A 17,010-nucleotide genomic window follows, 5' to 3' on the forward strand; every position below is an offset into this window, starting at 1 on the left:
TGTTGCATTTACCAAACCCCACTTAGGAAACCCAAGCTCCAAATTGAAGGCGGAGTCTTTGTCCAGGTGCATTGTGGGTTTCTGGGAAAGATCACGAAACACCTTTATATTGAAGCTTATACTTTAACCCCTCCCCTGCTCATGACGGAACCTCTCCGTCATGAGCCACGGTCGCTCTGTGCTCATGACGGAGTGGTTCCGTCATGCCGCGGCCGTTGGCGGCCGCTCCTCCCACGCTGCGCTGATTCCCCGCCTGTGCGGGCGATTAGCGCAGTGGGCGGAGTCATGACGGAACCACTCCGTCATGAGCACAGCTCAACCGTGGCTCATGACGGAGTGGCTCCGTCATGAGCACAGCGCCACCGCGCTGCCCCCAAACCCCCCCCCAGCGCTGCGGCGGAATTCCCGCCGCAGCGAAAGGGTTAAAGCAAAACAACTTGTTGCGTCCATCCCAACACTAGATGGCAGTAGTGTGCAGAGCATCTGAATTTACAGAACTACAACCTTCAAACACAAGTTGCAGGCTAAGTAACTCTTCCCTTATTTTTTTATGTATCCTCATGCCTTTAATGATACCACACAAACTCGTTTCACTGCCATCCAGCTGGCTATGATGCTAGAGTTTTTGTGTCTTCAGTGATGCATGCCATTGTGAAAGGGGGCGGATAAAGACATGAAGTTGGTGTTTTATTGACGTTTAGTTCTTCACTTCAGACAGATTAGAAAAAATAATATTTACAGAGAGTCATAATAAACCAGCAGGATGGTCCCATAGTCAGTGTAAGTTTCTAGGTCTGGCGGGTCCCAGTGCAATCTAATGTATTCCTCTGCTGTAGCCTTACTTCTATCCACAAGTGTGATTCTTCATTGAATATGCCAATCCGTAAACTACAATCTTTCAACTTTGTACATACACAGTCAGCGATAAGTGCACATTAACCTTCAGTAAAAAGGACCCCTCTTACTCTTAGAAGGGAACACTCCTCCTAGAAGACTTTGTTTGGCAGTAGATACTTTGAGACTGAAGAAATTAGCCACGTTTTCCCTCAATCAAGTGATTCTTTGGGTAACAAAGTATGACATTTCTAATTGATGGCGACCTTACCCATTGGCCAAAATGAACAGATGATTTTAGAGCAAGCACAATGTCATATTGTTGAATATTTTGCAGGGGAGAAAATAGTGACTTCACCCAATCAGGGGGTCATGAAGAGCAGGACCTAGTGTATACTGCATACTATCTAAATAATATTGTTGTGAGACATGTTTGCCCTCCACTGTCTGGAAGAAGCATACCTCCTGTAAGGACAGTTACCTCTTAAAAGACGGAGAAAAGTTATGAAAGAGAACATGATTGGCCTTTAGCAAAGCAGTAGGCAGAGCATGTCACTGGCCAAGCACATATTTCCTCTTCATGGGCACTGCTTTAAAGCATCATATATAAAACTGTGCCATAAACATTATTCAGCTCTTTGTGTCACAACATATGTAGTGACATATACACATGTGCATGGAGGACGTGCGTCTTTTCCTCTGCACATATAACAGGGAATTTTCACATTCAAAGTTGCTGTAATTAAGTAATGTCAATGTTATTAACATTAGAAAAAGTAATCAAAATGATGTTAAGTTGAAAACGTATATTCTCTCTGAGCATCTACACTTCATACCAGTAGGAAAGGACCTCTTTGTGTATGATCACCCCACAGCACCACCACATTTTTAGACTGACACTTCTGGCTTTTGTGACTCTGTAATACACAGGGCTCTGCTGTCCAGGCCAAAGTGCATGTGCTCTGACCCCCAAGGTGTGTGTGCACAATTGGCTAAAACCAAATGTTCGAGGCAAATGAGCTGCAGATTGTACACTTTTGCATAGATCGCCATCTGGTGTTGGGCCCGGATGTTTGCAGTTTGTTTTTCTTCTTGGACAGTCTTTGGAAGTCACGAGTTCGGTGACTCCTCCTTCGGTCCGTACTGCGCATGGGCTTCGGCTCCATCCTCAGATTGTTTTTTTCCGCCATCGGGCTCGGATGTGATACTTCGTGCTCCGGCTTCGAACTCTTCCAGTTCCAGCTTCGACGAAAAATCCTCGTCCATCGAGATTCCTCATCAAAGATCATCTTCTTCATCTCTCTCAGAGGCACTTTTCGGTTCCACACATCGGCACCGGCCTTCGGGCCCTCCTCGACTCCGGTCTCGGCCGATGGAAAGGACTCCATTCAAAAAGTGCCCAAAATGTGGGTCTAAATTTCCCTACACCGACCTCCATCAGGTGTGTAACCTTTGCCTCTCTCCCGAACACGAGGCCCGAGACTGCCCCGCCTGCAAGTCTTTTCGGTCGAAAAAGACTATCCGGGATCGAAGAGCTCGACGCACCATGGCGCACTCATCGACCTCGGCTCCACCGGACATCTTCGGAGACGACACCGGAGCTTCGGGGCAACAACACACCGAACAGGAGGAAGATGTCGTCAGCGCTTCCGAGGCCGACGACTCCGACCTGGAGGACATCACACCGGCGCAGAGAGTCGTGAGTACTCTACCCCCTCCCACCCCCGCGCCCATTTTGAAAGAGACTCCGGTTGCACCTTCGCCTCCGGGCCTAGGGAAAAACCAAACATGCAGCTTCTATCACCCCACCTTCGGGCCCGGTGTCGAAGCATCACAAGTCTCACGGCGGCTCGGGCTCGAGCCAGCCTACTCCTGGTGCCGAAAAACACCGTTCGGCATCGAAGAAATCGACACCTAGTTCGGCTCCAAAACCATCGATGCCGAAGCCGGGACTCTCGGTGCCGACCAAACATAAGCATAAATCCCTCGGCACCGACGCTTCCGTGCCGAAGCCTACCTCGGCACCGAAAAAAACGGAGGTTCCTAAAAAGCATGGCGCAGACAAACCATCCAAGTCCTCGGCCCCGAAAACATCGGCGCCAGCAGACGATTCGGTGCCAGTAGAACTATTTACGCCTGATCCTTCCCAAAAAACCTTAACAAAGGATCCAAAGACTGGACTTTTGATTTTGTCTATCAAAAAAAGACATCTTGACAAACCAGCTCCTCCTCCACCGCCAAAACGGAAGGACTCTGCCACATCTCCTTTCAGAGTGCCCTCCCCAGCACCTCCTCCACCTCCTCCACCTCCTCCACCTCCCAGGTCTCCACCACCCTTACCTCATCATTCCCCAACCCCGTCTCCAGAACCTGATTACGGGGATCCAGACTATGATCCAGCAGACGCCCCGCTGGACCCCACACCCCCAGGGACCCCAGACCCATGGGAGGATTACCAAAACCCTGACATACCAGATGTGCCTCAGGATGACATCTATCCATCCAGGCCATCTCCTCCGGAGGACTCATTAGGGTTTCACCACTTAGTGCAGCGGGCAGCACACTATCATGGGGTGGAACTTCATAGCGAACCAGTTGAGGAAGATTTCTTACCGGATACGTTTGACATTCAGGATAAATCCACAGCCATATTGCCCATGCTTAAGGGTGTTAACAAACATGCAGCAGAGGTGTTCAAGGACCCAGTCAGGGCCAGGGTCTTAAACCCCAGAATTGAAAAAAAGTACAAGGCAGCCCCCACAGATCCTGCATACATTAAAGGACCTGCTCCTTTAGATTCACTAGTTGTGTCCACAGCTAGGAAGCGCTCCAACTCCCAGTCATCAGGTGAGGCTCCACCACCAGATAAGGAGTCAAAACTCTTAGATGCGTCTGGTAAACGCACTGCCTCGCAAGCCGCAAATATGTGGCGTATTGCAAATACGCAGGCGCTGCTTGCGCGTTATGACAGAGCACACTACGATGAGCTGGAGGCTCTCATGCAACACCTCCCAGAAAAACACAAACGTAGAGCTCATGAATTAATACAGGAGGGTAAGCTCATTACTAACACCTCCATTAAATGTGCCCTCGACGCAGCGGACACTGCTTCCAGAGCTATAAATACTAGTGTTCTGCTTCGCCGTCATGCCTGGCTCAGGATCTCAGGTTTTAAGCCAGAAGTCCAGGCATCCATTTTAAATCACCCCTTTGACCAACAACACGTATTTGGGCCAAAGGTGGACGAAGCATTAGAAAAGATGAAAAAAAACACGGACATAGCAAAGTCTATGGGGGCATTACAATCCCAAACCCCTAGACGCTCATTTCGCCGTTCGTCCTTTCGTAGCACAGGCAGAGGTTACTCCACTGATAGCGCCTCTACCTCCTACAAGTCCCCTCCTCAAACTACATTTTCAAAGGGCTACCAAAGAGGTGGATACAGGGGCAACAACAATAAGGGCAGGGGCAAAACCAACACCACCCGTTCTGCCACACCGCCCACACAATGACTTCCCCTCGCTCCCCCCAGACCATCCCACTCCAGTCGGGGGCAGACTACTAAACTTTATTCACACCTGGGAGACCATAACATCGGACAAATGGGTGACCCAAATTATTCGGTCAGGGTACTGTCTCGAACTAACATCTACCCCACCCAATATTCCACCAAGGCATCGTACAATGTCACAGGAACATACCACACTGCTCAAATAGGAAGTACTCTCCCTTTTGCAAAAACACGCAATAGAGCTAGTCCCCATCAATCAGAAAAATGTAGGGGTCTACTCTCTGTACTTCCTAATACCAAAAAGAGACGAGACCCTACGGCCTATTCTAGACCTCCGGCCTCTAAATGCATACATACATTCGGACCATTTCCATATGGTCACCCTCCAACAAGTTCTCCCACTCCTCCGTCAGGGAGACTTTCTCACTACACTGGACTTGAAAGACGCATACTTTCATATTCCAATACACCCTTCTCACAGAAAGTACCTCCGGTTTGTGGTGGACGGTCAGCATTACCAATTCAAGGTTCTCCCCTTCGGGGTCACAACCGCACCACAAGTGTTTACCAAGTGCCTAGCGGTAGTAGCAGCTCACCTCAGAAGACAACACATTCACGTCTTCCCTTACTTGGACGACTGGCTGATAAAAGCCGCTTCCTACAACCAGTGTGTGCAACATACAAACAGCACCATCCAACTGCTCCACCAGCTAGGCTTCACGGTGAACCATCAAAAGTCCCACCTCATACCATCTCACACAAAGCAATATCTCGGTGCCACTATAGACACCTCCAAAGCTATAGCCTATCCCAATTCAGCCAGAATCGCAAGCATACAAGCCTTGGGCCAAACATTCCTTCTTCAGCACTCTCTCCCAGCAAGAGTGTTTATGAAGCTAATAGGGATGATGGCATCTTGCATCTTCATAGTGCCCCATGCAAGACTCCACATGCGTCCACTCCAAGAGTGCCTAGCACGGCAGTGGAACCAGGCCCAGGGACAGCTGACGGATCTGGTGTTGGTGGACTGCCGCACCCATCACTCTCTGCAGTAGTGGAACACCACAAACCTTTCCAAATGGCGGCCGTTCCTGGACCCGGTTCCTCAGGTAATTCTAACAACGGACGCATCGCTCTCCGGCTGGGGAGCGCACCTTCTACACCTCACAGTGCAAGGTCTATGGACGCCACAGCAAAAAGTACTCCACATCAACCATCTGGAGTTATTGGCGATCTTTCTAGCCCTGAAATCCTTTCAGAAGCAAATTTCAGCCAAAGCAGTCCTCATTCGCACAGACAATATGACTGCGATGTTTTATATTCAAAAACAGGGGGGGACACACTCTCCCCAGCTCTCCCGCTTAGCACAGAGCATATGGAGAGGGGCAATCCCGCAAAAAATCTTTCTCCTGGCACAGCACGTCCCAGGCATACAAAACACCATGGCAGATCTGCTCAGCAGACAAACGCAGCAAATGCACGAATGGGAACTGCATCCACAAGTTCTTCGCCCATTCTTCCACGAGTGGGGGCATCCTCAGATAGACCTCTTCGCCACCCACGAAAACAAAAAATGCCCAAGCTTCGCCGCCAGATACCCACACCCATTGTCCAAAGGCAATGCGATATGGATGAACTGGTCAGGCAAATTTGCATACGCCTTTCCACCTCTCCCGCTAATTCCGTTAGTGGTAAGGAAGCTACAGCAGCACTCCCTCACACTCATTCTGGTAGCTCCAACATGGGCCAGGCAGCCGTGGTACACCACACTACTACAGTTATCGGTAGTACCACATCAAAAGCTGCACCTGTCCCCATGCCTCCTAACACAGAACCATGGAGAAATCAGGCACCCGGACCCAGCTCAGCTCAACCTTGCGATCTGGCTCCTGAAATCTTAGAATTTGGATACCTTAACCTTTCCCCTGATTGCATGAACATTATCAAGGAAGCCAGACGTCCTACCACTCGAGCATGCTATGCCGCAAAGTGGAAGAGATTTGTTGTTTACTGCCATAACAATACAATCAACCCTTTAGATGCATCCATACAGCACATCATATGCTACCTGCTCCATCTACACAGGTGTAACCTGGCATATTCATCCATACGTCTACACCTAGCAGCGATTGCTGCTTACCTGCAGAACAGACAGCATTTATCACTGTTCAGAGTGCCTGCTATTAAAGCCTTTATGGAAGGCCTTAAACGAGTAATTCCACCCAGGGCACCGCCCTCACCTGTGTGGAATCTAAACGTAGTTCTTACAAGGCTCATGGGTCCGCCTTTCGAACCAATGCATAAGTGTGAGCTACAATTCTCACTTGGAAAACTGCTTTCCTTGTAGCTATCACTTCCCTTAGAAGGGTTAGTGAAATACAAGCGTTCACTACACAAGAACCCTTTCTTCAAATACATCACAATAAGGTGATACTTCGCACAAATCCTAAATTTCTGCCTAAGTTAATTTCCCCCTTCCATCTCAATCAATCGGTGGAATTACCAGTTTTTTTCTCACAACCTCAATCGGTTGCAGAAAGAGCCCTACATACCCTTGATGTCAAAAGGGCGTTACTATATTACATACAGAGAACACAACCTTTCAGGAAAACTAAACAATTGTTTGTCTCCTTCTCTCCACCGCATAAAGGCAAACCCATTTCAAAATCAGGGATAGCTAGGTGGATTGTCAAGTGTATACAGATTTGCTATCTCAAAGTAAAGAGAACATTATCTATTCCACCTAAAGCCCATTCTACAAGAAAGATAGGGGCTTCTATGGCTTTTCTAGGGAACATACCCTTAGATGACATCTGCAAAGCAGCCACATGGTCGACACCGCACACCTTCACAAAACATTACTGTGTAGACGTGCATTCCAAGCAACAAGCTAGTGTGTGCCAGGCTGTACTGAAGACACTATTTCAAACCGCTGCAATGGATACCGGTGGTCGCCGCTAGGGCTGGGTACTGCTATATAATCTATGCAAAAGTGTACAATCTGCAGCTCATATGCCTCGAACGGAATATGCTACTTACCAGTATGCATCTGTTCTTGGCATGTAGAGCTGCAGATCTGTACACGCCCACCCGCCTCCCCGGCTACCTGTATCCGTTCCAGTCTATCTTATTTAGATACAACACACATGGGTTTCTTACTGTTATCACTACGCTCCATCTTTTCCCTACTGGCGAAAAACAATCTGAGGATGGAGCCGAAGCTCATGCGCAGTACGGACCGAAGGAGGAGTCACCGAACTCGTGACTTCCAAAGACTGTCCAAGAAGAAAAACAACCTGCAAACATCCGGGCCCAACACCAGATGGCGATCTAAGCAAAAGTGTACAGATCTGCAGCTCTACATGCCAAGAACAGATGCATACTGGTAAGTAGCATATTCTTTTTCTGGATTCACATGTTGTGCATTATTCCACCATCTAGTGGTTGGGTCCTGAATTGTAGTTTGTTTTTCCTTTTTTATTTTTTTGGTGGTGGGTGTCGACATACCGCCATTTGGTGTCCTTCTGTGACGTTGACGTGCTTCCTCCGGAAGCTCCCACCTTTGGTCACCATCTTCAGATTATTGTTTTCCGCCATTGGGGCTGGATCGATACGGAAGGAGCTCCAGAGATTTGGAGAGGAGAATTGGCGAAAATAGGTTAAACTTATACAAAACAGCGATAAAAGGCTTTTTCGACGTACCAAACTACTATCCAACAAGCCTGAGTACGCTGAAAACGGAAAAGTACAAAACTTCGACAACACGGAGAATGTCCATGCAGGGGGCTCCCAGTACGTGGTAATGGACAAGACACTTTTCAAATTCTGCAAGAATTGTCATCATAAGTATGCTCAAAAAGATCAGCATCCAGTCTGCAACCTTTGCCTGTCGCTGGATCACTGAAGTGAAGAATCCAACACGTGCTCGGCCTTCACCCCAAAAACCTTGAGGGTAAGAGAGAAACAGAGAAGGGCCAACTACAACATGCAGGGCCAGAAACCACCACCGTCGCTTCGAGATCTGGGCTTTTCCAGCGAAGAGGAGGACAATGTCGCCAATGGCCCTGAAGTCTACGAGGACACAGACGTTCCAGTCGTAGAGGTCAAGAAGAAGACTGCGAAGGAGGTAAGAGCCATCGACCTCGAAAAAACATGATGAGACACCCGAAAAAATGCCTCAAGGACCTCGAAAGGAGCCTCGGCGGTGAAACAGTCGACTACCGCAGCCTCCTCCAAAGAGAAACAATCCGCCCGATCCTTAGACAAGGATTCTGTGACAGCGAAAACTCACAAAAAATCGAAGACATCGAAAGACGGTCACGAAAAAGACGCATCGACGTCGAAACGAGAGAGGTCGGCGTCGTCAAGTACGAAGAGAAAGGCTGAGGGTCTCGACGCTGAAACACACGCGTCTGAGAAAAAGAGGCTATAGGCGGCGATGGCGAATATTTTGCAATGCAAAAAGCAATTCAATATACTGCCGAGAGCTGTGACTGAAGCAGAAAATCAGTCGAGGAAGTGCAGCCGTCAACGACTCCTGAACTGCTCAACGAAGAAGAAGAGGAATTCTTCTTCAAGAATGAAGAAGACTATGAGGCACTAACGTATGTGGGCTTGGCGACCTCGGAGGTTCAAGACCTACAATGGCAGGATCTCGACGCCGAATCATCAGAAGAGGCTGTAGACACATAACCTTTCGAGGCCTTCGCCACCACATGACATTGGGATGTACAACCTAGTCATAAAAAGGGCAGCAGACACACATGTAGTGCAACTGGAAGAGGAAAAGCCACAATCATGCTTTCTACTAGAAACTTTACTGCCTACACAATCAAGAAGCCAGTTTCTACCCATGCTACCAAGTGTACTGGATCAAGGGAAAGATGCATTAAAAAAGAGCCTGCCACTTGCAAGCAGTTACGCCAAGGGGTAAGAAGAAATACAAACATTCTTCAAAGGACCCACCATACATCATAGGGTCGGTGCCAGCTGACTCAATCATTACATCTACAGCAATGAAAAGGGCCAATATACCATCCAATGTTGGACCACCGCCAGACAAGTAGAGAAAAAGAATGAACCTTATGAGGAGAAAGGTCAAGAGGAGTGCATTTGGCGTTATAATACACAGCATTTGAATCCAGAAAATTCTTCAAGCTGCAAAACTACACCGACAGGTAAAAAACTATACGTTTGCTTATTTAACTTACCTATAAATTCTTAGTGTATGATACCATAGATACCTAATGCTAGTAAGTTAAATGTCACTAGCAGACTGAAACACTTTAATTTTGCCACCACTGCGTGACAAGGAGAAAATGTGACGATAGGCCTGCCATTGCAGCCTAGTTCAGCAGCATAAAAACTGCCAACTCAACATGACAAAGTAAATTTGCCGGGTCAAAACCTTCATTTTAATTTTAATAAGTCTTCCCTAGGAAAGGCCTTGGTAGCCCACCAGACAGGGTGCTTAATATTGAAAGAAGGACATGTTTATTTTGTATTTAACATGTCTGGACAGCGAATACACAAAATTGCAGTTTTCATTGTAGCAAGGCCGATGGTCCCATTGGTTAACATGGAGTTTCACTAGCCACAGCGCTAATTGCTTTCTTCCTTTTGGGACTACTGAAGATATTACTCCAGGGTATCCAATTAATTGTTATATTAAGCCCAACTCATTGTAGAGGTCGGATTTAAGGTACCTTTTAATAGAATGGTGACTTTAGAAGGCACCACTTTGTTGCCTAAACCTCCGGTAGCCTTTCCTGTCTATCTGCATTATTTGTCACCAGAGACAACATATTGCCCTCTTGCTAGGAAGTGTGAACAGGGAACTAACAGAATTGCTGGTGGGAGAATATGTGACCACCTCCAGCAGGATGACTACCGGGCGGCGGACACAGATGGGCCTGCCTCAAAGAGGCTACTGCCAGTGTGAAGCAGATGGCAATCACACCTTCGCCTGCCCATTCTTTAGTTTAGGCAGACAGGCTGGCATCTCTTCAAGAGGTGGAAAAAATGTTGCACAAGCTATTTACAGAAGGTGTGGATCATTGTGCTGGATAGACCCCTGGGTTGTGCGCAGAGCTCTGTCCCTGAGAAGAAGGGTCCCGAGATATTGGATTTGAGTGGAGAAGTGTATCCTGTGATTGTTTGATGGCCAAACCCCCAGCAAATGAGGTACATTGGAAAAGGTTGCCTTGTAGGAACTATTGCCTAATTGGCTAGAGAGTCCTCCCCTCCCACAAACTAGAAGATGTCATAAAAGTAGCCCCCAGGCCTTCAGCCCTCAGATCACTGCTGGATTGGAAGGAAGCCATAACAAGACTGTTCTGCTGCTCTGAGAGTCCAGTTGCCCAGGAACGCCTGCCCACCACTGGATGCCAAAGAGACTGCTGGGAGACACAGCCATGACCTACCTGAGGTGTCGCCAAGCCTGTGGGACCCTTGACTAAAGTGAAAATGGACTCTGATCACCATGCAAGATAGAGAAACGTAGGGGTGACCTAGGGGAAACCTAAAACCAACCAATGAAGAAAAGTTGACCAGTGGTAACTAACCCCACACTCCACTCCACCCCCCCCCCCTCCCATCCTGAGGATACCAAGGTGGCCTCAGGAATGCTCATCACATCTCTCCAGCATCTCAGCATACTGACTTAGCTGCATCCCCAGCATCAGGACCGCTTCTTACCTGGACCATATTGAAGAAAAAGAACCTAAGGACACTAAGAGTACTGAAAGTGACAGGTAACTGTTACCTTGGAACTGAGTGGTCCCAGTTACTGTGCCTAACCTGTCATGGCCCATCCAAGTAAACACAAGTAGCTATTCCAGCCAGGTAGCCTCTAACTGTTAAACCGCTTTAACGATTTATTTCATGTTTACGAAATAATTTATTTACCTCTGAAAAATCATATCTACTGTTACCCTAGATAGATTTTTATCATATAGTGTCTATATTAAGATCAAAACACACGTTTTAAATACATTAATTTTGGATTTTTATTATGTGGTGTTTCTTACCTGTTTTGGTACTTCTAAAAGCTTTACACTTCTTCCTTTGATTAAGCCTGACTGCTGTGTGCTGCTACTTAGGACTGCAAAAGACACACAATTGATGGACGGAATGCAGAACAAATGAAAACATTCACCCCCAGTCAAGAGATCTGGGTTAAATCCATCATTCTTTTGCTCGCCATGCCACCCCAGTTTAGACCTGGCCATATGCAAATCAGTCTTGACCCTGTGCTTCATGGGAACAGTCCAGCCCGAACTGCCAAGCCAGGTCCTCCCTGGACCGGAAACAAGCATCCTAGGACCGGTTTCGGGGTTTCACCCCTCTTCAGTCAGGATAGCTTGATTCCAGTGGCACAGTGAGCCCAGGACCCTCTTCTGGGCATACCTGGCTGAAAAGGGGTGGCATGGTGAACAAAAGAATGATGGATTTAACCCAGATATTTTGACTGGGGGTGAATGTTTTGATTTGTTTTGCAATCTGTCCATCAATTGTGTGTCTTTTGCTTTTTCGCCCTAAGTGTGCCAGGTATACCCAGGTATATATAAAGAAAGCTAACTGGACCTGATAAAAGATTGTGTCATTATTGCATGGTGAGGTCTCAAACCAGATAATAATCCACTTTTCTAAAGTATCCCACTCTTAGTCTTGCTGTCTTTTTTTTTTTAGCAGGCTACCTTATTAGAATTCAGGCACAAACTACTTCATTCTCAAGGATTTAAAGCAGATTTGGACCATTGTAGTGAAAACCTACATACCAATGCTTCGGATTGTGTCTAAATGCACAAAATAACTTAGAGTTCGAGAATTTCATTCACAAGCCTGTATTATTTAACTTTGGAAAATTAAAGTGTTCACTCTGCATTGGTTACTCATTCCCACTTTCCCCACATATGCCATTTACGTAGTACCTAACTTATTTGGCTCGGATTTTAGGTATCTGATAGTGCATCTTTGTATCCAAACAGACTGATCTCCAGAGATTAATGAGTTCTGCAGAAGAGTCCTGTCGGAATTTGGCATTCAGTCTGGCACTTCGCTCAATACAGAACAATCCCAGGTGAGACAAAATTGGGTCTATTGAATAGGAAGGATGGAAGTTGCTTAGGTCTCCAAAATGGTGATTGGATTGACACAAGTATTTATTTTTATACTGGCAGCTGCCCAGATCTGTCATCTTATTTCGTTGCTTTTTTCCTGTGATTCCCAGTTTGCGTGCCTTATCACTAAGGACATGTATACACATGCTACATATGTTTGCTTATGCTTCCTCAATTGTTAAATTAATAGATTCAATGCATTCCCTTTGTTCTGTGGGAGGATACATGATCGTTCTAATTCCCTCTTCCTTTTTCTGTGGTCTATAATTTAACCATTACTTTAGTTCTGTCACACTGCACCATTCTTCTGTCTTGAGGAAATAGACGTATAACCAGGTTCCCTGATTTTCTACAGTGGGTCACTGGGGACCTTACCACACATACCTGATTCTCCCCTTGCCTCCATTCTCTGTTCTGTTAATTTGAATGTACATGCCTCACTTCTTTCATCTGTAAGCACGCTTTCCACTCACCAATGCCATTATGTAATTCTGGATGTGCCCAGTTCAAGGACTGGAGATGAGAACTAGGTGGCTCTGAGGGCGCAATCTTTGACGAATGTGTGACTACAAGGTGCCCCCCACCAGCACCCTAAGGGGCAAAAAACAATACTGAACACAATATGGAGAAGTCCTCCCAGATCTGTTTATATGAATGTGTTTGAGTGACTGAGACTGAGCAAAGTGTGCTTGATTCACACAAAATTATGGAAGATCTATGGGAAATGCAGGGACCTGATTTTGTCCTGAGGAAAGCTGTATGACCATAAGCTGGCTGAAAAGATGGCTGAAACATGTGGACCGCAATAGATGCTTGAATAACAAACCTCAAAGGCATCACTTTTAGTTTCTAATCTTGCCACACTGACTCATATTAAAATGCAAATCTAGGGCTCCTTGTAGAAAATGTTATTCTTTCAAGGTCCCTCTCAATATACTTAGAACTCGATCAAGGTCATAAGCATGCCCCGATATATCGTGTATCTGAGAGAGCTCTGTGAAGCATGCCACTGTGCTTATCAGTGGGTAAGAGTACTTTTATAAAAATGAAAAAGTTTCCCCTTTAGGTAGATTTATGGAGTCTTCAGTCTGACACGCTAGTGAGTTGACTCCCTCGTTGATTATCATGCGCATACTTCCTCATCCATGAATTTCAAATGTCCTAGCTTCGTAACGGAAAATTTCATTTCTATTAAAGAAACGGAGGCAAGGATTATGCTCTTCTTTCTTAATTTTATTTAACAGCTAAAAGAACAAAACTTAATTTCCCATAAGCCACAGGGAAAGGAAGAAGTCCATTAACCAATCAGGAGCAAAGATATCCCTTCATTTACTCCTGACTACTCCCTTTTTTCCTGCGACCAAAGTCTGCAGAGGAAAATCTCAATCCTGTTTGGAAGAGTCCGAATCTGTAAGAAAAACCAATGGATCAGGTTTTTATTCATCGGTGTACCTCATAGGCGAACTAACGATCCAACCAGTATTTGGACAGTGCATTGGAAGGTACAGACAATCCACCAACTAGGCCATGTACTCCTGTCAAATTATTGTAAAGTATAGTACTGACTCAAAAATAATTGTATCCTTGATCCCAGCGTGGGCGATCCGAGAGCAATGGGAGGGCTAATCCTTGCCTCCATGTCCTTAATAGAATTGAAACTTTCCGTTATGGAAGCTAGGAAATTGTTCATTCCATGTCTGGACCAGAGGCGAGGACTATGCTAGTTTAAAACGTATCTACCACTAGAGCCGCAGGAGAAGGAACCAGTTTGAAGTAGAACCTTTTGGAGGTCGAATCTGAGGACCAGTCCGCTGCATTCAGAATATCTTCCAAGTGTGCTCCAAGAGCGAAGGCTTTTGACGCCATAGCCCCTCTGGTAGAATGTGCTCCGAACATTTTTGTGTCGATGCCAGCCTCTTGCATGTCCTTCGTACCCACCGTGCAATGGTCAGGTAAGAGACTGCTTATAAGGTTTCCGAAGAGCAATGAGCAACTGCCGCTCCCCGTGGGGGCGGAGCTCCTCAGTCAAGTCCTCATACGCATTGATACAATGAACCACACATAGTTTCTGACAGCCCGCAAAACGCCGAGCATGAGATCAGTCGTGAGTTACTATTTTCATGTCTCGAAACATAGAAGGTGGCCTCATCCGGAGTAAATGCCCTCCCCGTAATGTCCAGTGCCCAGACATCAGAGACCCGAGCAGTATACTAGGCACAGCAGAGTGGCCAGTATCGCCGACAACTGCTTTCGAGAAAGGTATTACTAGGCCACAAAAGAACAAGTTTAGGACCTTATTGACATCCCAAAGAACCAAATTTTTACTCTCCAGAGGAAGAGACAATCCAATGCCTTTCATAAGTTTCCTGACCAGGGGATGCTCCCCCACTGTAAGGCCTCCCACATGAGCATGACCCGAGGAGATTGCTGACCAAAAGGTGTTGACCGATCTATAGGTCATCCTGTCTGCCGCCAATGAGGCTAGAAAGTTCAGGATATTGACAACATCCGTGCCCACAGGACCCAGGTCCCACTGCTGACACCAAACCAACCATTGAGACCAAGCCGATCAGTAGAGTTTGATCGTAAAGTCTCCCCAGGCTCATAATAGGAGGTCCGCAGCATTTTTTGAAACATCCTAGGACTTGCCATCAAGACCTGTAAACATCCACACCATGAGCTGGAGGGTTCCCGGAGGGATCCCGGAGGAGACTGACTGGAAAGTCCTAAGAAAGTCCCATCAGAACTGGAAACCAAACTTGCGACTTTTACATTGGGGTCACTACTACCGGAAACACCAGCTGCCTCCGTCTGTGCAGCTGGTCTCATTAGCATGGTGAAGAGAGCCTTTCTCTGCTGACCAATCCTGAAAGAAGGCGTCGGTCGCCACCATGCTGGGGGTCCCATCTCCAACTGAAGAACCGGGGAAGTTAATGGTCCAGGTGGGACACAAAGTGGTCTATCGTGAATGGGCTCCAGCAGTCTGAGAGGGGTTGACTCGTGGCTGATAGCAGCAGCCAAAGGCTCATATACCTGAGGTGTTGAGATTGCCAATCTGTGGCCTGGTTGGACGTGCCCGGATGGTCTTCCACTACCACTGAAATATGGTGGTTGAGGCAATATTAGCAAAAATACTTGGCTAGATCCAAGACGGCTCTGGACCTGGTGCCCCCCAGATGTTGATGTAACGGACTGCGGCTAATTGTCCATCTTTAAGAGAACACAGCACTGCACGTTTTCATTGGTCCACCACTTTACCATGAAGGAACCTACCATCAGTTTGATACAATGGATGTGTAGGTTTTGTTCTGTGGCGGACCATCCGCCTCCAGTGGTGATCTCCCCCAGCATATGCCCTAACCAGTACTATTGGCATTGGACTGTCACCAGATCCGGTTGGGATCTAAAGATAGAACACCTGTTCCAGGCTTCCATGTGTGTAAGCGACCATCGTAGTTCGTCCTTGACCCTGTCCGAGACTGGAACGTGTTGGGAGTACGTGAGGTCGCGGCGCAGGTGAGATGCCTTCAAAACATTGTAAGGCCCAGAAGTGCAGGGGCGTAAGGAAGTTGGCCTGAATGGAGGATGACAGGAGGTTGACTAATTTGGCTATCTCCTGGAAGGATGTGAATGGTTTGGACAGGGTTCTGCATACCTCGTCTCATATCTTGGCCATCTTACTAGATAGGAGACTATGAGTTGGCTCCACTGAGTTGATCACGAAACCAGGAAGGTATGGGTCTGGGCGGATTTCTTGTGATTGCAAATGAATCCCAGGTACTTGAGAAGGGTTATGGTTTTTCACCGATACCCTGATAACATATGTGGGTATTAGTCCTTAAGAGCATGTTGTCCCGGTACACTGTCACACGTATATCGTAGGCCCTTAAATGTTCGACCATGAGTTTGAGGAATGTGGTGAAATACTATGGATCGTAAGATAGGCCGAAAGGGAGGAAGTTGAATTTGAAGGTCTGACCCTGCCATTGGAACTGTAGGAACCAACGATGTGGTGGGAATGTTGGGGTCGTCAGATAAGTATCCTTGAGATCCAAATGCACCAGACAATTGTTTTGCCTTAGGAGGTCAATCTTGAAATAGCGAAAGACAAGCTATACTTTGAATTCCCGCAGGTTGATCACCGGGCACTTGCCCTTGTCCCACTTCTCCACTAGGAATAAATTGCTGAAGAAGCCCCAGAGGTGGGGTATGGATGGAGAGATGGCTCCCTTGGAAAGGAGCTCCTGGATCTCTTACTGGATATGGGCGAATTCCGTATCTGAGAAGCAGAGAGCTTAAGGTTGGAAGGGGGACCCATAGAATTCTATGTGGAAACCATTAAGGTGTCGGACGTGAGAGTTTTCCAAGTGTGTACGAAAAGTTCCCCTCAAAATGCCTGTGTGTGGAAAAAATTGAGTTACACTCACAATGTGTCTTGGCGGAAGGACTTCCTCCTCCGGAACCTCCTAGAGATCCTCTGTGTTGAGGGTACCCCCTGGTGGGTAGAAAGCCCTGAAGCGGGAGGCGTCCTGCCATTGACCCCGC

The 17,010-nt window shown here is 47.0% G+C and overlaps 1 protein-coding gene across 1 annotated transcript in view; it reads left to right on the plus strand.

Annotated features, from left to right (window-relative positions):
• Positions 1 to 17,010, plus strand: part of INTS1 (integrator complex subunit 1) — a 625,364-nt gene that overhangs the window by 592,492 nt on the left and 15,862 nt on the right. Inside the window, exon 46 of the mRNA XM_085629257.1 lies at positions 12,334 to 12,425. Within this exon, the coding sequence (XP_085485383.1) occupies positions 12,334 to 12,425 (92 nt within the window). The remainder of the gene's footprint in view (positions 1 to 12,333; positions 12,426 to 17,010) is intronic.

The sequence above is a fragment of the Triturus cristatus genome, chromosome 10 (genome assembly GCF_964204655.1).
Source record: "Triturus cristatus chromosome 10, aTriCri1.1, whole genome shotgun sequence".
Classification (NCBI taxonomy): Eukaryota; Metazoa; Chordata; class Amphibia; order Caudata; family Salamandridae; genus Triturus; species Triturus cristatus.